Source organism: Boleophthalmus pectinirostris, unplaced genomic scaffold, assembly GCF_026225935.1.
Source record: "Boleophthalmus pectinirostris isolate CB_2022bp ecotype Guang Dong unplaced genomic scaffold, ASM2622593v1 HiC_scaffold_8, whole genome shotgun sequence".
NCBI classification, from domain to species: domain Eukaryota; kingdom Metazoa; phylum Chordata; class Actinopteri; order Gobiiformes; family Gobiidae; genus Boleophthalmus; species Boleophthalmus pectinirostris.
Genome location: NW_026571515.1, coordinates 22106450 through 22126564, shown reverse-complemented (window position 1 = coordinate 22126564; position 20115 = coordinate 22106450). Strand labels below are relative to the sequence as shown.

Genomic DNA, 20115 nt, shown 5'->3' with positions numbered 1-20115 from the left:
AATCCCATGGCTTTTGTGCTGTTATTAATGACTGCCATCTTTCTAAACTTAAGAAATGCTTAAAGAACTACAATCTTGTCATAACTTTTTCACTGAAACAGGATCCTTGTCTGTGTTGTTTACGCTATCATGCCACTGCAACCAAACAATGTATTTTATATTTTGTTATGTTTCACACATTCACATTCTATATTAAAATGTAAAAGGTTCACAGTTTGATTGTGAGACTTCAGATTAGGAACAGGACAATAAATAATATTGGCTAGACAATAAATGTTATAGCTACATTTTGTATAAAATTGTGCTGAAAGAAGCTTCTAGATCTTGTAGATCATTGTTGTTTTTTATTGTTATAAGTAAATTCTAATATAGTTTTAATCATAATAAAAATTTTGTCTTTTAACTATGATGTGTACAGCAATTTGAGTATATTCATTTAACTTGTTTTTAACAGTCTGTAATTTTATTCATTGTGATATTTTTGTCAATCACATTTATTTCAGTCATGATATTTGTGACACAAAATGTCATTATCACCCCATGCCTGCTTCATATAGTGCCATATCATGATATTGCCAATACTGTTGCCTTCTTAATGGCAAAGATAGCAGGAGCAGGCAGAGGGGAGGATGAACACAGGAGGGAGGGAGAGCAGTGGGCGGGAGCATGCAGGGAGCTCTGAATGTGAATAGCTCACATTGGCTTAGCCTGGGAGTGGGGCTGGACCCATCATTCGCTCCGCTTGTGGAGCTTTGAAGAAAAACGGCAGCTGCCTACTCGCCTGCCTGGGAGCCAGCACCGCGGAGCAGCAGAGACCCAGGGCTGGTGTGGATGTGCATGGAGCGGGGAGGGCAATGCCTGGATCCTGCCTGCTCTGGTTTATCGGGATGAATATGTGTGGGGATTAGCAGAGCGCACAGAGGAGAGAGAGGAGAGAAGAGAGAGAGCCTTTGCACTAGCTCCAGCAGCAGCAAAGAGGTAATTCTCTGACATTTACTTGTGTTCTAAGGAGTGATGCCCTGGCTTCCGGATTAGATTGGAAAAGATGTGGGTGGAGAGGATAGACAGAGACAGAGTGGCAGAAGGAGGGAGCAGGTGATTTTGTTTTTGTGAGCGGACAGGCTGTGTAGCAGAGCAGACCACTGTGTGTTGCTGACGTTTGTGATGATGGCGGATATTCGAGATGTTAACTTCAGGTTTCTGCAGCTATTCACCCTGCTTTTGTATAACACACTGCTTTGGCTAGTCATCTTCTGTGATTATTTTACCCTTTTTAAACTACCACATCACTGAACTCTTGCCTATCCTATCCTAATATAATACTATGCATAGAAACAGGTGAAAGAGAGAAGCAGCAGTGTCTTATACCGGCCTCATCTTGATGACATTTTAGGTTGATGACGCTAGATTGTGTGTGTGTGTTTGTATGTATGTATGTGTGTGTGCTAGGTCCTTCCCATTCATTTGCAGCCCCCGCCCTCACCCATTCTTCTGTCCCGTGCTGAAAAGGGGGGAGCACATGAGGGGAACAGCAGGAGAATAGCAGGCCGGGTCTCAGCTGTGAGGAGTGTTGTGGCGCGAGCTCAAAGAATGGCCTGTTGTGTGGGTTAGCAGCAGCAGTATTGTGTGTCTAGCTTCACTCTCTTGCTCTCCCCCTCTTCTCCTATGTAATGGTTAGGTCCATCATCCCTCCATTCAGTGGATCTCAGCAAGAAACCAGATTTAGTTTGGATTTTAAAATGGCCAAGACGAATGCTGTGGGAAAGTAGGGTGCTGTTTGGTGTTAGTGGTGAAATCTTTTGTTTGATATGACTCAATGATGGGCCAAAAGATAAAGCTCAATTAAGGCATTCACATCTTTGAAGTAATATTATTCTAGTTTTCAGGGCAGCATCAAGAAATTAGACTATTATGGGAATTATTGGAGTGGTTTGTTATTTTTTAATATGTAGGTTAGTCATTATCAAAATGGCAGCAACCTAGCCAGTATGGACATGTCCCAAGCTTTGAATGGAAAGATTTACATAAGAAGGGGAATCCATCATCTAAACTGTAAAAAATGCAATAAGAATAATAGACATACTGTGTTACCTCAGTCTAGCAGCCAACTAGTTTGCTGCAGCTATCCACAAATAAGTAAAATGGAAACAACTGTCAAATGTACTGGAGTATACTGTATTTGTACTGTAGCCATAAATCAGATCAAATAAAAATATAGACTTACATGTGGGTACAAACACTTATGAAAAATGCTACCCCTTTTCTACATGAATTCATTCCACTCTCTGGTTTTGGGGGTGGTTTTGTATTGATGAGGAGGATGCATCTGGGCTGAAAATGCACGACACATGTGAGTTAATTGAAAGCACTACAGCATGACGAGCTTTTACCATCACCTTACCTCGAGATAGAAGCAGGGCATGCAGCTATTTGCTTAATCATTAATCGGAGGGCCCCAGCTACATTGATTCTCCCTCTGTTCCCCTTCATAAATCATTATGCTCTATGCAATCCCTTTAATGGGGGATGGAAGTGCTGACTGAAAAGCCACAGTGGCCCTAATACTCACCTTGGTGTTCAGGTCAGATAACCAGGATGGAGGAGATGGCTGTATCTGTGGTAGCGGTGGCTAAATTTGCTTTAATGTAATGTAAGTTAGAGCTTTGAAGTGTAATCTGACTACATTTCTGGACTTCTTGAAAGACTTTAGTAACTCGAACTATATAAATATTTTTTATTTGTCTTAATTTTTTGCATGATATTATATTACATTTGTTGTGTGTTCAAACTCTTTAATCATGAACATGGATATTAGTGTGTCTTGTGCTTTTTTATTTCTTGAATAACCATCATTCAGTGTCACATGTTTCTGTGATAGGGTGTAATATCTTATCTTCATATCACTGTCACTTATACTGCTGACCTTAGGTGCCATAGCCATTTCTTTTAACAATACATTCATTGATTTTTGCAACCTCATACAATATTATTCCACAAATTTTACATTATCATGAAATGTAATCCCTGTAATCCCACCCAGCCATTTTTTTTTAACCATTTTACACATAATATTTCTTCACCATGATAAGTTTAACTTCATGTATTAAAGCTTTCAGAGGCCAGAGTTTTTGTGCCAAGCTATTGCTAAAACAACTAGTTTGCTAAAAGTGCACTAGCATTACTTCCGGGTTCAGAACACGCTTTATAAGTCGATGCAGGCCATACACAACAGTCTTATTTTTACCTGCACTAGTGAAAACATTCAGCATGGCCTACCTTTAAAATAAACCGTATTCTAAAACAGATAGATTCCCCATGATCATTGCTAAAATCACACTATAATGGAGGCAGATGGTTGTGTATATCCATACTTTGTGGTTGTGATGTTGCCATCATCTGACCAGTGTATTAAGGGAGTACTTGTGTAGATGAGGCCTTAAAGTGCTGGCTCAATCAATGCAGCTCCGGTAATTGGCTTAGAGGCCCAGGAGAGTTGCCTGCTAACTCCCTGTGTGACTGTTTGCTCGGCCTGCCCCTCCTCAGAGCTGCTGCTGTCTGCTCAGAAACATGTACGTAATGGTCCTCACGTCACCTCCCAGCCTCTGTTTTCATAACACACACCACGCCATGTGTTTGTCATAGAAACACTCCCAAGATTTGTGCTTTAGACCGCCAATATGGTCATTTAGAGCAGATGATATTTGTATTGTATGGTTGTGTTTATTATAATTTAAGCATGCATACTGTATATAGTCTAATTATTGATTATCGATGTAATGTTGTATATTTCCACTCTTATGTGGTCAACACGCACTATATATGTCAGGAAGGTGTTTCTTTAGGTGCACTTTTCTTTTGCACTTTTAAAGGTGTTTCTTTAAAAGTGTACTTTTTGTTGGGGGTCCATCACCTTCTTGTTTCTATGAATATGTCACTGCTCTGTCTGGAATGTTCCATAGTATGACATTAAACAGGTGTACTTTACCTTTGTTAAATTGCAAGTGGTTTTATAGCTCAAAAATACCAAGAAAACCTGGTATTCTGACTGCTTCCTCTCCACAGATCTGACCTGTAACTTCATCTGGTTTGATCTCCTTGAAAGTACAAATGTTTAATACCTTACTGTGAAACATTCCACACAAAGCAATGACATCTCCATGGAGAAAAGCATTTGACAAGCCCTCTGCCAGAAAGGTTACACAATGTGCCTTTAAATTAAAATATGTAAGCACAGATTGTAGAAGCATAGCCAGTTTGTTTATGTGTGATGAATCCAACTTAAATCGCAGAACTGTCATATCCTCAACAGTCATTCATACTTTTGTCACATGCAAATTTCTGGATTTGCATTCTAAAACACATTTTATACACTCTACTAAAGATGTAAAGTAATTACATAGATGTTAGTAGAGATGTTGTTTCAGTATATTTTAACAATGACTCTGATGATTTCTAAAAACGCAAACACTTAATATGAATGTGGCAAAATTGTGCTCATTCAAAGCAATATCCTTCCAAAATACTGGATATCTTGTGCATATTAGCATTGGCTTGTGTATCTTGCCTTTTCATAGTACTTATGTTTCTGGAAACATTCTGTGATTTAATGTTTATGTGCATGTAAACACCATAGATCAAGATTTTATTTTGAGGATTTTGGAACATTGCCTGCTACTACTTCAATGTTGTTCTTATACTTAAATCCTGTTGAGAATTTAACCCTAAACTAAAACATTTTCTAGATTTGATTTGAGTAACTTAAACTTGACAAGGAAAACTATCTACCAACAGAATCTACAATAGTATTTTTTTTCTTGATACAAACAACATACAATTTTGTGCAAAGAGTTCTTGTTACATCTTCAGTGTAATTTGGTATAATTTCCAATTTAATTTACAAAGTACTTAGATGATTTCATTTGTCATGTGAAATGTATTTAAATCAATATAGCATTTTCTAAAGCAAGTCATTTTAACTCATTTTTAATTTTAGTATTCACATGGCTGCAGTCTTCCCTGTGTGTGAGCCTGCCCTACATTCCCCTCCTCTTCTTGTGGGGTCAGTGGTGGGGCTGTCTCTGGACTCTCGGGGGTTAAACCTGGCAGATGTTGTGTGCTTTACATGTGTGTCAGTCTCAGACAATAAGCCCAAAGCTCAGCAGACCATCAGCAGCCGGAGAGCGATTGAAAGTATCAGATGTCACCAGGCCTATTGTTAACAGTGGGGAGGGCACGCTTTCACCTGGATTTGTGTAACATTATCATACAGGAAGCAGACAGCATGCACAAGAAGGCATGTTGGGGGAAAAACATTTGCATATTTGATAGGCCTGTCACAATAACAAAATTTTGAAGCACGATATATTGCTACAGAGATACAGTATACCTCGATGAAAGATAGGATTGAAACTTTATGCTATTAGTACAATAACCTAAAGAATAATCCGAGTAAACCCATTTTTATATAGATAATATAGTAAAAACACCTGAGCTAAAACAAATACATAGCAAAATGAACTAATAATTAGCCGTAGAAGTTATTCATTCTTCCCTCTACAGTTCAAATCTTATCGTATTACATAAAAACAGCTAAAATCTCCTCACTATAGCAAAGAAAAAGTACATAAGGTAAATGTTGAGCACCAAACTATATTTCCAGCTTTTGTGTATTGAACAATAGGGCCTGCTAGCAAACTCCTGGACAGTGGGTCATGTGACAGAAGATAGACTGTGCAAAGAGGTATTCAGGTTATCTTGGCCTGAGGTGGAAGTGGAGCGAGCACATGCCGAGGTCAGAAGAGGGCACCAGAGCAAGTGCCAAGAATAGGGGTGAGCTGGTGAATGCAGAGAAATAATGAAAGATTTACAATTGTAAAGTTAATGTAAAGCAGCCTTGATGTCTCAGCCCAAGCAGAAGTGTGGGAACAGACTCTGAATGGGGAAAGTTTGTTGAAAATTTATACAATTGAATCATAAGAACAGTGTATCAACAAAAAATAGATGCCAGATTAAAAATTGTGTACGCCTTTAGAGCGATTAAAATGCTGCTTCATCGGAACATTAAAAATTCTGGAATGCAGGTCAAAATGAAGTGGACCGTAACACGTTTTCAATGATTTACTGACACCAGTTGTGTCAGTAAATCAGGTGTCAGGCCAGTGTTTTTTAGTCTGTTTCACAAGAAATAATCCACAGGGTTGAAAAAAAAAAATACTACTAAACATTTCAGTAAGCATTTCTGTGTAACCTATCTTTCATCTAAGTCATCATAATCTCCCATTTAATAAGCAAATAATGTAAAATACAATGCTAAAACTCTGTTATCACTTACATGTGGTGTAATGAGTGAAGTAGTAGAAATATAAAATAAGGTGATCACAACCTTGTGGAATTATTTTACTTTGAGTTCATTATGTCTAACTCAATTTGCTCCATTGTCTGTCACTGTGTTTACATGCACAGCACAGGTATATCTGAGCATGTGCAAATAAAGGGCTAAGAGACGGTCAGAGGTGTCTTGTACTTCAGCCTGGTGTTTTTAGACAAAGTAGGAAACAGATATTTTATTATAAACTTTGCCTGTAACATTATGGACCTAAGTGAACCAAAACATTGAACCAACACAAGTGAGTCAGCGGTGGAGGATCACAATTTGTGTCATCTTGTGACAGTATGTTCAGAAAATGATCAGAGTATGATCAGAGTGTGATCAGAGTTGTCCGGGTGTGTTTATGTAATATGGGAGATCCCTTTGCTGTTTATTGCCTGGGCCAAAGATTCTGTTTCCTAGTGTGCAACTAAACCTACTGATTGATTTGATGTAATCTTCTGACAAAAGTCAGTGGTTTGTTATTGTAGCAAACAACATGCAAAAAGCTAACACCTGTATAGATTTAGCCTTCATTTTATGATGGTTATTTACTTTTATTTACTTAATAGAAACCTGCAAATGAACTAGTCAATGCATTTGCTGAGTAAACAATATATCAAGCAGATAACATAAAATAACCAGTGTTTTACTCTTAGGCTTAGGTTTACTGTGATGACATAATCTGGAGCAATGTATTGACCTGCTGTCTACTGGCATTAAATAAATACCATTTTACCTAGCCATCTTATGATTATAATAAAATACTGATCATCCTTGGTGTTTTAAATGTTTCTGGGTCATTTCAGACGGAGCAGACTTTTGCTCTGATGCATGAATGAAATATTTACTTGCTCTCCACAGTTAACAACGTGCATGTATGTGTCATCTGGCCACAAAGGATTTTAATACAACTTTGTCTAATGCTGTAGTCCTGTACTGCTCTTGTGTACCCAAATCTTTTTGGTGTAGATTGGTAACTTTCTATTTCGGCCATAAATCATAGACACTTTGAAATGTCAAGTGCCAGAAAAGTGGAGACTGGGCCAGGATGCACTGTAAAAGATTCAGTAGTCAGATGGCCTGAGAATTTCCTCCTGCAGCATCTTTAACTGGCTTCTTCAAGCTCATATTTGTGCTCAGTGTTTACTAATATAAAGTACTGGTGATAGGATTACACTATACCAGTTTTTCAGTTTTGTTCACAATCACTAATATGTCATGTTCAATATAATTCCAAATAACAACATTCATTTTGCTGACCAGGTCAATGAACCCTAATATTAAAAGACATATTTGTGTCCAATAAGAAATAACACAATTTGATCAATCATTGTTTTTCCCATATTGTTCAGCCCTATCTGGAGCTATTTTGGTTCATTTAAACCTTTTATGCAGTTTCCTTATATTCTGTCCATCTCTTTCTCAAGAGTTTGAAACACTCCAATTGCTGTCATGGGTGGAATTAAAGTTCAAAGTTTTTATTTATTCATTTTACCAGGATGAAATGTCCTTGATTCTGAAAGTTTCTTGTTAAAATACGGCTTTACAGAAAAAAATCTGTTGTAAAAAAAAGAACCGGAAATTATATGATTTTGAAATTCTTGTGTTATGTCATTGTTAATTTAGTTAATTGTGTGATAGATATAGATAAAAAGACTGGAGGCAGAAAAGATGTTAAGGCGTTTTGTTCTTGGAAATAAAAGCAGGACGGTTCATCTTGGTCTAGGAGAAAATATACTCTTTTCCGGATGGATATGATTTGCATCTTAATGGGCGTTATTAATGTTGGTTTATAATGTTGAGGTTAGAATGGTTAGACATTAAAAAACAATGAGGAGCTTTATGGAACCAGTTAAAAGTTAAAAGGAGGAGGCTTGATGTAGTATTATTGTCCATGGATTGGCAGTTGTTGAATTGGACAGATCTTCCATCTCTTTGTAATCCTGTGTGCTGTGGATGTCAGGGCATTGCTTCAATCTTCTTTATTACATTCAGAACTACAGATCCTATCTTCGTCTTATCATTTCACCATGGCTTCCCTCCCCGATGCTATCGTATTTTCATATACCCTTAAATCCTTTGTTTCCTCACAGGCAAAGACAGTTATGTGTGGAGGAATTGTCACTTTTGAGTCGTGTGGAAATGGAGGCAGTTTGGTAGATCATGGGGAGAGATTATGGCTTTGGAGGAAACTGGATGGGTGTAGTGAATTGCAGTGAAGATAAAGAGCTAAAATCCAATATCCATTTGTTTTAAACTGTATCATGGTATTATGTGCAGTTATTCTATATCTCTTTCTACTTTTGTTTTTTATTATTATCCAGATCTACAAGAATGGGTGGTTTGTCTATTTGGATTTACACTGCATATTTATTATAGTTTTCCTAAAAGTCATTCAACTACAAGATGTCACAAATCATGGACATTTGGAAGAATGCCGGCTCGAGTGTCCCCCGGCTTCAAAGTCCCAGCTCGATCGTTCCATTCTCTCGGTGGCAGCGTCCCCCTCCTCCCTCCCTGCGTCCCCTTCTCTTGGGTGTCAAACGGGTAACTGCTGTGCCTAGGAAAGGGGGGATGTTCTCGCCGGCCTTTAGTTGGCTGTGTCACGCACTGTGATGGATTGAGTTAGAAAATCAGCATTCTGTATCATAATAAAATGAAATGTGAATGTAGCAAGACCAAATGTCGGGCCTTGTTTATGTCATTTTACTGATCTTCTCAAAGCGGCAATTTTTCAGTATGCAATATCAATATAATCCTCATTTGTTCGCAGAAGTTTACCATGAGATCGTATTTTTAATTCAATTAAATTTTCTTGTTCCCCATGTCCAATAGCATCTGTAATTGTTGATTTGGGAAGAAATATTAATTATTTGCTTAACTGCTGCCATGCACATAATTTGTAAGCAGCACAACACAAGAAGCTTGAAAGCTACACAGTTTGCTCAAAAATCATTTAGAATTACTTTTAGGAAGGTACAAATGTGTTGAGATACACTCTAAATTGCATGTGTAATTAATACAATTTATATAATGAAAATTTATTTATTTTTTATTTATTTATATGTATAGATTAGCTAACATAAAAGGTACAATTCAGGAAGACCTTCCACCTTGGGGACTTTCCAGCTGATTTCCGATTTGGAAAGATAATTTTTACCTTATGCCTTTTGAACCAGTAATAATAATTTTAACATGCATATTTACAAATAAACTTTATTATATGTTATGACATATAATAAATGGTATGGCCTCACATAACTAGTATACACTGTATTTTCACATTTCTGAAACAATTATTCTTTTATCCTTTATCTAGCCATGGCTAAACCTCACGCTTGTGGTTGTGGGTTTGAGTCTCTGATGTACCGGGCCTTTCTGTTTGGAATTAGCATGCATGCTAACTCAAAATGTGGAGATGGGTCCCTTAGCACTGTAGCAGCTCACCGATCCTCACAGATTGCATCAGTGGCACTGATTTAAGAATAGGTCAAATGTACAGGATGAATTTCTCTCATGAGGGATTCATAAAGTACATCCTAACTCTTTTCATTTCCAACACAAGAAAACAATGGTTCATGACCCCAGAAACTATCATCATGGGCTTTTAAATACACCTTAATTGGAAAGGTTTTCATCGCTAGCTGTCTTTATAGAACATTTTACATTCAATAGAAATTAAATGGGGTATTTTTCCATTATTTATCTATTAATGCAAGGACTGTCTGCCTGTGTCTCCTCCTGATGGTTTGTTGGTTTGTTTGTCTTTTCCACTCATAACTCTTGAACCACTCGTCCGACTGATCTGAAATTCAGAGGGTGGCATACTAATGGTACGGGTGTGTGCAGTGCCAAGTTTCATGTTGTTAGGGCAAAAAATGTAGATATCGGTCAATCACACAACAGCGCTCCATAACCACACACAGTACAAGCCCCTCCACAATCTTGCCATATTTGTACTGTTCTAATCAAATCCATAACATTATTTTATTGTTACTTCATGCTTTCTGCTCCTGTCACCTCAAATTACCAACTTCAACAATATGGTAGCACACAACAGTCTGGCACATCTTTTGTGGGCTGTGCACTAGTATATTTTGATGTGCCTAAACGTGTTATGTTCATGGTTGGATGCCATTTTGTGTTTTGACCATTCAGAATATTACGCATCAGTGTTTGACAAACCTGGTTGTACCCTACTTAGGTGAAATCTATATATAGCATTAAACTAAACATGTCCTTCTTATAGTGTGGCTGTATTTCTGTATTTCACATGTGAGCTGTATGTAGTGTTCAAGTGCCCCAGTAGCAGGCGCAGGATGTGGGTCACTGCTGTATGTCTTGAGGGACCTCCGTGCCCTGCTCTGGAGCTTTTTATGCAGTGCCAGTGAGGACACAACCTGGCTCCCACCACTGTCTATTAATACTTCAAACTCACACTGTTTATGCACCATTTCAGTCACTTCTGTCACTGCTGCGTCCTATACTGCTTACACACAGATGCTCAAACCTGCATGCATGGGCGTGTTTACTGTCAATTCAAAGCCCAGTTTATCGCGGCTATATTTAGACAATGAAAAGAGAAACAGTGCTCACATGGCTTAAAATGGTCATCAGATCCTCAAATACAACCAACTGAAGTTTTGTTTTTTGTTATTCCAGTGTATTGTAATCTAAAATAATAACTCAGAAATTACTGGATTTGATGAAAAGTTTATCAAAACATAAACATGGATAGCTCACTCACAACATTTAATCCTCACTTGTATAGTCACTCAGTATTATTACATTTTAAGGTGGAAAATAATGCCAAATTTGAATATGGGGTATAACTGAAAAAAAAAGAAAGAAAGCACTGGGCACAGACACTCCATACTTTTTAATTAACTTTACTAATTTGGTTGCCTGGTATATTTTTTTGTATTCTGTTTTTCTTTTTTAATTATGGACTGAATAACATTAGTGCCTGAAATAAACAATACATAATAATAATAATAATAAATAATAGGTATGGATAGGAAAGGACAGTTCGCTACAAGCACCTACAATATTTCTCTTTTTAGGGTATTCATGTTTCCTGGTTTCAGCTTCATTTTATCTTAATACGTTGTTGTCCCTGTGAACCTACCCACATTTCTACATGAAAAGTGGTGCTTCCAAACAGCTTTGTCTGCACTACAGCATTAGTTGCATGACTCACATTGTGCTCAAAAGCTTGTTCTAAGATTTCATAGTTGTGAACTCCTGACGCTTAGTGCAGCTTGAATTCGATAGGCGAATTATACAGAAACCTATACACACCTTTGCAGTGCTAAATCATTCGTAACACCTGCTCCATTTGACAATTAACTCTGGTTACGGGCACAGTTTGGTGAAATGGGAAATTAAATTTCACTTGTGAAGAAATTTGAGTCTAATGATTTATCACTTACAACTAATGGAGAGTTATGAAGTGTGTGCATTTTGTTCATTTGTGTTACATGATTGATTTAGTTTGGGCCTTACAGTAGAAATGCTAATGTGATGTTGGGCTGATGTTGGTTTTGGCTGATCTCTTACAGATAAGAACATCCATAAAATATGAGTGCAAGATAATATAAGCTTGTCCTGCTAAATATATTGTTTTTAAAGTAGATAATTTTTGATAATTTATCTAATATGTCTCAAGACTAAACTTTTGCCAGGGAGTTGTTTCAGTCTTATAGATCTTACATTTACAGGACTGAAGTTACACTGAAGATTTTCAGATTCAGGGGTTAATTTCTGCCGAATGACACTGAATTCCCCATCATAGTGATTATTACTATTAAATTAGTGTTGTCCCAATACAGAAAGATCAAATTTTATATTAATACATAATAATGATATGAAAAAAATTGCTCTTTTTTAGACATTAGACTGTAATTTTCAACATTAAACAGTAGCTTTTTCTTTAATATTATCATGTGCTCTTATACTAGTTCTGATATGGATGATCAAAACCATCCTAAAACTATTCAGGATCCCTACCCCTTTTTGAGATCATTTCCATTAAAGAATATCTAATTTCAACAGTAGGTTTAGTATTGGGTATTCATACTTTTGGCTAATCTACATTACACAACTTTTTGTTGTTGTTGTTGTAAAAAAAATAAAAAATTAAAATTGGTTAGATTATGTTTTTTATAGTTGTATGTCGTTCTGGTTTCTGTTTGGTCCCCGGGTAAAAGGCCTCTTTCATACAACATACTAGTACATACACATACAAACACTACATACACATACATTGCTGTTGTCTGAACTGCCCCGTGTCTCTGCCCTGGCACTGACAGATGGAAAGTCTGTCTCTGCGACTTGTGTGAAGACCAAACTTACAAAGGTTTGACTTGGACTTGGAAGTGATTCGATTAAGAGGTCGGGGTTCAAGGGTCAAAGTCACAGGACCTTTACAAAACAGGGGTGAAGAGTTGGTGGCTTCATCCCTTCAGTCATAGCCTAGGATTAGCAAAGAATGTATGTAGGCAAACATTCCTATTTTGTAAAAGATTTTTGTCATATGTCCAATTTGACAGTGGAATAAGATCCCTAAAACGTTGTACATCTGCCATTTACTGCATGATCCATTAAAATAGTAAGTCTTGTGATGTAGGTGGGGTCAGGGTTGCTGAGGAAACATATTTTTTATATTTTGTGAGGAAATGTCTGAGTGAAAGTCTGTTTATAATTGTTGAGTTATTATGTAAGGGCTTGTTGTTCTTTTTGGACAGTTGCTACTACTACAATATGTACTTTCATCTGGTTGCAGTATTGTTGTTTATGTGAAAAAAATTCAAGGCTGCCACTAATTCCATCAGCGTCTTGTTTACTTTGTGTACAGGCAAGCACAAAGCTGCTGTCTCAATTGTCTGGTGTCATCTTCCTTTGTTTGTGTTACAATCTTTAACACCACAAACCACTAATCATTAACATCAATGCTGTTCAAGCTTGAGACTCTTCTCCTGTTATTATTATTATGTGATTTATCTGGCTATACAAAAGGATAATTCATATTTACATGGCAGCTATAGGGCATTTATTTTGTTTATTATTTTCTTAGCTTTGGGGCAACTACCCATGAATTAACTTTTCTGACATTCTTGGCTGTGGCAGGCCTGTCATGATAATTACTATATTGACTTATCGTTCAGTATATGAAAGCTGGAACAGTATATTTTGGGGCTCAGTATTTATCGTGTGTACATTTTCTTTAATAAAGATGAAATATGAGCTGTAGAGAGTAAAATAAATGACTTCTATGGCTATTAGTTCATTCTGATATCGATTTGTTGCATCTCATGCCTTTTAAATGATACTGCATGTTTAAAAACTGGTTCCCTGAAATTATCGTGTTGAAAGTAGTTTCAATCTTAACGTTTACAGCAAAAATTATATATCGTGCTATGGTGACTAATTGTAGCCAGGCTGGTGCCACCTAGTGCCTCCGCTCAATTACATTTCTCTCCAGCGACTAGGTCAGAAATCAGAATACACTACAGTTCGCAAAAACCCCAGAAGTGCAAGTTCGGGCACCAGCCATTCAGTGAAGAACCACATATTCTGTGTTGGCAACGATTCCCGAGATCAAGGATTTAAAGCCGGAACAAAAAGAATGTTTGGTGAATTTTATCAAGGGGAAAGACGTTATTGCCTTTCTTCCTATGGGATTTAGGAAAAGCTTGATTAGTTAAACCCATTAGCAGCGCATTACATACATGATGACCAAATAGCAGCGATTGGTTGAATGAAAAAAGTACCCACGTACCGTCGAGCAAACAAATCTTAATGCTGTGAGGTCAGATGGTTTCCATGAACTGAAACTGGCTGATGAATCAGGCTAGACTAATTGTGGCACTAAATTACAATTACACCATCTTGGTTTCTCCACTCTTTAATTTCCTGCTTTGGAGAGCCATACTTGTGACCAGTATCTTAGTATCACTGGCTATTTTATCTTCATTGTTGTATTGTGAATTGGCTTGTGGACCATTTGGCAAGACTGTTCAAAATACCAAGTTTTAACATGGGTGATCAGTCAAACTCTTTTTGTCACTAATCTACAGGGCGCGTATCAGTTGTATTAGTGCGTTTTGTTGTGGTGCCATCCATCTTGCCTATGAATGTATTTCAGTGATTGATGAGAGATAGGGTGTAGTTGTCCAGGGCAGCTGTGGCAGATGAAAGAGCGAGTGAATAATGCAATGTAAAGCTTTTTGATTATCTAGAAAGGCCCTATGAACACCAAGCTTCAATACACGGTGGTTTTATATCTTTTATATCCATCATTTTCTATTCTATTTAGGCCTGTCACGATAATTACTATATCGACGTATCGTTCAATGTATGTTATATTGAACAATAATTTTTGGGATTCAGTATTTATTGTGTGTACATTTTCTTTGCATAAGTGGCTTTTTTTTTAAGTCATGAAAAAAATTCAATGAAAGTTTTGAAAAAGTCATGGAGTTTTAGTATCACTTTCACACAACTACAGCGTTCAGTTACTTTATCATTAGACTGTTATGATTATTTCCAAACGTATATGCCTTTTGTTTAAAAGAGACAATAAATGAGAATATTTTGAATGTATACCAAACCATAAGGTGAGTGGAAAGGGTTAACATTTCATATGTAGCCCTAAAATATGCTCAATTACACATGTAGGTGCGTCATGAAAAAGTCATGGAAAAGTTTAGAAATTTTGTCAGTGAAAAAGAGTGGGAATTCTGTATATGTTATTCTGCAGTATGATAATATTTGAGCTAATGAAGGCTGAATTATGAATTACTGAACTAAAATTATATTATATGTTTATTTATTGCAGCACAACAATATTTAACAAATTTCAATATTATCATTTATCGTCTATGTTTACTTCTGCAATATAACACACAGAATTTGCTATCATGACAGGCCTAGTTGTATTTCTTTCTCAGTAACCATAGGCCTTAGTGGGTCATCATAGGCAGACTACTATTTAATTTTCCATCAGGAGCAGTTTAAAGTCATCACTTCAGTTTTACTTTGAACAGTGGAATTAAGCAGGAGCAACGGAGGCTGAACTAATCATGTTTTTCTTTCATCTTCAGGTACAACCCGGCCTCCTCGAGACGGTGAGGTCCCAGGGGTGGACTACAACTTCCTGTCTGTGGAGGACTTCCTGGAGCTTGAGGAGAACGGCACGCTTTTGGAAATAGGAACGTATGAAGGTGAGGGCGGCGGCCGTGACAGTTATCTCAGCTGACACGCCGTGCAAGTCACTGTAGTTCACAGGTGTTCCGATTAGCCACTGCTCCGCTGCTACAACAGGCAGAGCATAGCAACTATCAACATGTATTCTTCTCAACAAGCAGAATGCCTGGATTTAAATGATTCAGATCAGCATGGAAGTCCAGGTGCAAAAGACTAAACAGAACACAATATGAGTTTGTATCACGGAGGCTAGAGACAGAAATATAGCCAACCATTGTAATTCTCATATCTTAGTAGAATGTTCCACAGTATGGCATTAAACTTATCTATTTCAGCAAATGCCAGTGATACGCAGGCCAAGTTAAAGCTCAGATCTGTGGATAGATTGCTCCAATTACATTAAAGTTCCTATATTACAAAAAATAGATTCTTGTGATCTTTAAGTCATGTTATAATGTTGTTACCTCCTCAAAATTACCCAAAGTTGTGTTTTGTTTCATTGACACAAGTTTGAATAATCCTTTATGATTAATCTGTCTGCATCTCCAAAGCTCAGAAGACTGTGCTCCACCTTGTGATGTGATGAAGTACTAATTTTTAAGTTAACAGCTGCATGTTACCTTCATTTCAGTTGACATTTGCAATCCCAAGGCTGAAATGATCCAAATGATTCTAGTGAAGGTGTATGAATAAAAAAAAAACACAGTGATGCACTTTCTATATTTCCACATAACAAGGTGAACAAAGTGTTTTCCTTTTGCCTTGTCAGTCTAAGTATGCACAATGTGTGTGTTAATGAAACAAAACAAATCTCCAGGTAAAAAGGAGAAATTAAATTTGTGAACTGGACAGAAGTTTAGTTTAGTTTAATTTAAACTTTTGTTCAGTTGTTCAGTTGTTAATTTCTCCTTTTTCCATGGATTCTACCTGGATGACTGAGGGATTTTATACAAATCTGCAGGTATATTTTTGAGTAAACAACATTATAACACAGCGTAATATAGGCCCATTAAGAATGCATGTTTTTCCATGTTTATCAATGTATTTTTTAGCAATAAAAACCCATGAAGTGAAGGCTTGACAGATAAGTTTAATACCATACTGTTGAACAGTCCAGCAAAAACAAAAATCAAGCTAGAACTGCACAGTTGCATAAATATTTTTAACAAATAAACACTGCCTGGGTAACTGGACTCCCGTTCACAGCATGCAGTCACAGCGTCTGTCATTCAAAATATGGTGAGGTTTCAGACAGTGTTAGGCAGTTATAAGTCTTTGTAGTTGTTTGCTTTTGATTATGTCGTGCATGATGGCAGAGAGGATGTATCCAGGAAGCAGCAGGTCACTCCACATCTGCCCCTCTCAGTCTGATTAGGACAGGGCTAGTCTGACAGAAAGCACTCTCAGTGTGTGTATGTGTGTGTGTGTGTGTGTGTGTGTGTGTGTGTGTGTGTGTCAGTGTGAAGTAGTCTATGTTGTTGTGTGTATTTGGTTGTGATTTTGTAACTGTGAGAGAGGCGGGCGCAGGCAGGAGACACTGTTATGACGATAATCTGCTTGGCACCGGCTCCTCTTGTGTTGGCATGTTGCTTCTTTTCACACAGACGATGTCAAATACCTGTCCGCAGGAGTCAGCTGGAGCCCAAAAGGACATGCCTCGAGTGTTCCAAAAAACAAAACAAAAAAACATTAGATTTTAACTAGGAATGCAGTGATCCAACTTTCAATACCAATTTCAGTACTATGGCTTTAAGTATCTGCCAAGACAAAACTGATCTAAATGTGTTATCTAGCTGTTATTTATCCCTCACATAACAACAGAACAGCTATGTATAAAAAAAAAATACAATCAATTAATTCTTATTACATAATTTTCAGGATCAGGATAATCAGGATATCTACTGAACTGTGCATCCTTTATTTACCATCATTGAGGGAAGAAGACTAAGCTAATTTGAGTATAATGTTAAACTTGTTACTAAATATTTTAAATAACTGGTTTCAGAATTTTGTTAGTGGTAAATGTGGCACCATTTTTAGCTTATGTTACAAGTCCTGGAGTATTTCCCAGTGACATTGAAAATACATATTGTACTGTACACACACAGATTGTGCTTGAGTCATATAAATACCTCAGAAACAGTACTGACTAAAACAATATTTTTATAGTCTAGTTCTTGCTTTGTCATGTATTTCCCGGTGGTTCCGACAAATTATCACACTCAACTGAACGAGCCAATGATTTTTCAAAATTGTTGGCTGTCAAATCAAGTGCTATTACTACTGAGCCAATGGAAGTAGTACAATTACATAATGGTGTTGAATTATTTATGTGTGAATCATTTCGGATCAGCAGTATCTTGTATCAGCTGTTTGCATAGAAGAGAGTATATATTCTGCTCCTCACTCATCGATTAGAATGGATTTTAATTGTTTTCTATGTAGGCTCTAAATACGGTACTATATCAGTTTATCACACAATATATGAAAGCTGGAACAATATATTTTTGGGATCCGTATGTATTGTTTGTACATTATCTTTGCACTATGGGCAGATTTGTGGTAATTTTTTACTATATGATAAGATTTGAGCCATATAAGGTTGAATTTATACTTCTATGTATTATACTTGACTCTATGACTCATTACTAGGGATGTAAGAATAACCAAAATATTGTGATATCATCTCGTCAAAAGTCTCACAATAATATCGTGGGCTGTCTCAATATATTGAATTACAAGTTCCTTTGCTTAAATGCATGTTTTTTTGTAGCAACAGCTTATAAACATAGGGAACTACATATCCCATGATTCATTTAAGTGCAGACTACATGAAGAGATATGTTTTTTACTTGAATTCTTGGGATTATGACAGAAATAATTCACACCAAAATCTTGTTAAGGTATTTTCAGCACAAAAAAGTGTCCCATCTACAATTAGCCTCTTCAGAATATCACAATAAATATCGTACCGTGAGATGCATGTTATTTTGATATTGTACCTTGAGATTTGTATATTGTTGCATCCTTACCCATTACAGATGCAAACTAAGTACTAAACAGTTCATTTATTGCAATATATAAAACAATATACATTTTGAGTATTTCTTTATGGTTTAAACCTGATCTTGGGTTATTGTGTCAGTGGCATAAATTAGTTTCATTATCGTTTATCGTCTATATTTACTTCAGCAATATATTGTACTTCAAAATTTGTTATTGTGGCAGGCCTAATTATAAAATGTTGAGCTATTTGTGAAATAGATTTGCTGTATAGGATAATGAACTTAAATATTCTCAGTATCCTGCTGTTATAAGATATGTGGTTTCTGTACACTGTAATTCTACTGTTTATTCCTTCGTATCATTGCAGTCTTTTCCTCTTAACTGTTCAGGATTACACAGTTTTCATACAAGTAGAGCCCTGCATACTCCCTCCCTATCCCCTACTCTATTTTACATCCTCTTTTTTCTTCCTCCTATCTCGCCTCTTCCTCACCGCTCTCTAAGCATGCTAATGTCCTTTCTTGTTTCCTAGGTAACTATTATGGGACCCCCAAGCCTCCGCGGCAGCCCATCATCGGGACAGTGATCCTTGGTGCTCCTGACTCGCGACAGTCCACCCCGAAGCGCACCAAGTCCTACAATGACATGCAAAACGCTCGAGTAGTGCCTGCTGACGACGATGATGACGACCAGGCCACGGAAATGAACAACAGTTTCACAGGTGGGCCCCTTGCTGCTACGAACACTGCATGACTCCCATCTTTGCATGTTTGTTTACGTAAAAGATCATTTCATTCTCTCAAAATGTATCATGTACGAATATGTAGCATAAGATTTGTCTATTACATCTATTGTCATTACATCATATTTACCGATGTGGAGTTGTTTTTGGTCGAGTTGCAAATGCTGCCATCTGCCAGCAAGGAGGGGAATAGAACAATTTGACAAACACTTTCTAATAGACTGATATTTATGTACTTTGATGGGAAATAGTATTCAGTTTTCTCTACAATGTTTCATTTTAGGTTTTTGATTATGGGGGAGTTGTTTTAATAATTCCATTTCCCCCCTGTTCACTTCTGTTTTAAATGGTTCTATATAGCATAATAATTTTTTTAAGATTTTTTATTTGTAGCATAAACTTGATTCTTCCTTTTTACTTAGAGTCTTTCCCAGGCTATGTTGCTTGCCTGTTGCTGGGAATGTATGCTTTCTGTGTCCCCATGCCAAGCTGCAGAAGGGAATTAGCATTTGATCAAGTCTGAAAGGCCCAGGAAGTGTAGACGCACAGTGGGCCAGAGCTGTGTTTGAGGGGGGTAGGGGTGAGAGTGCTTTCAGGAGAAAGGAGCTTAAGGGTGGGGCAGTAGAGTGGGGTAAAGTGGGGGTTTGGAGGTTTGGATAGCACTGTTGCTGAATAAATTTGCATAGTCCAGGGGTCTTGAGTACACTGGGAGAGGAGTGAGCAGGAAAATCTAAGAAATGTTTGAAATTGTCTGTTCATTGCAGTTATGATTGTTAGAGTTCATTATACA

At 37.1% G+C, this 20115-nt stretch overlaps 1 protein-coding gene across 1 annotated transcript in view; it reads left to right on the top strand.

Annotated features, from left to right (window-relative positions):
* LOC110157987 (membrane-associated guanylate kinase, WW and PDZ domain-containing protein 1-like) overlaps positions 1–20115 on the top strand; it is a 97463-nt gene that overhangs the window by 38751 nt on the left and 38597 nt on the right. Inside the window, exons 3-4 of the mRNA XM_055166294.1 lie at positions 15475–15594; positions 19116–19304. Coding sequence (XP_055022269.1) covers positions 15475–15594; positions 19116–19304 — 309 coding nt within the window. The remainder of the gene's footprint in view (positions 1–15474; positions 15595–19115; positions 19305–20115) is intronic.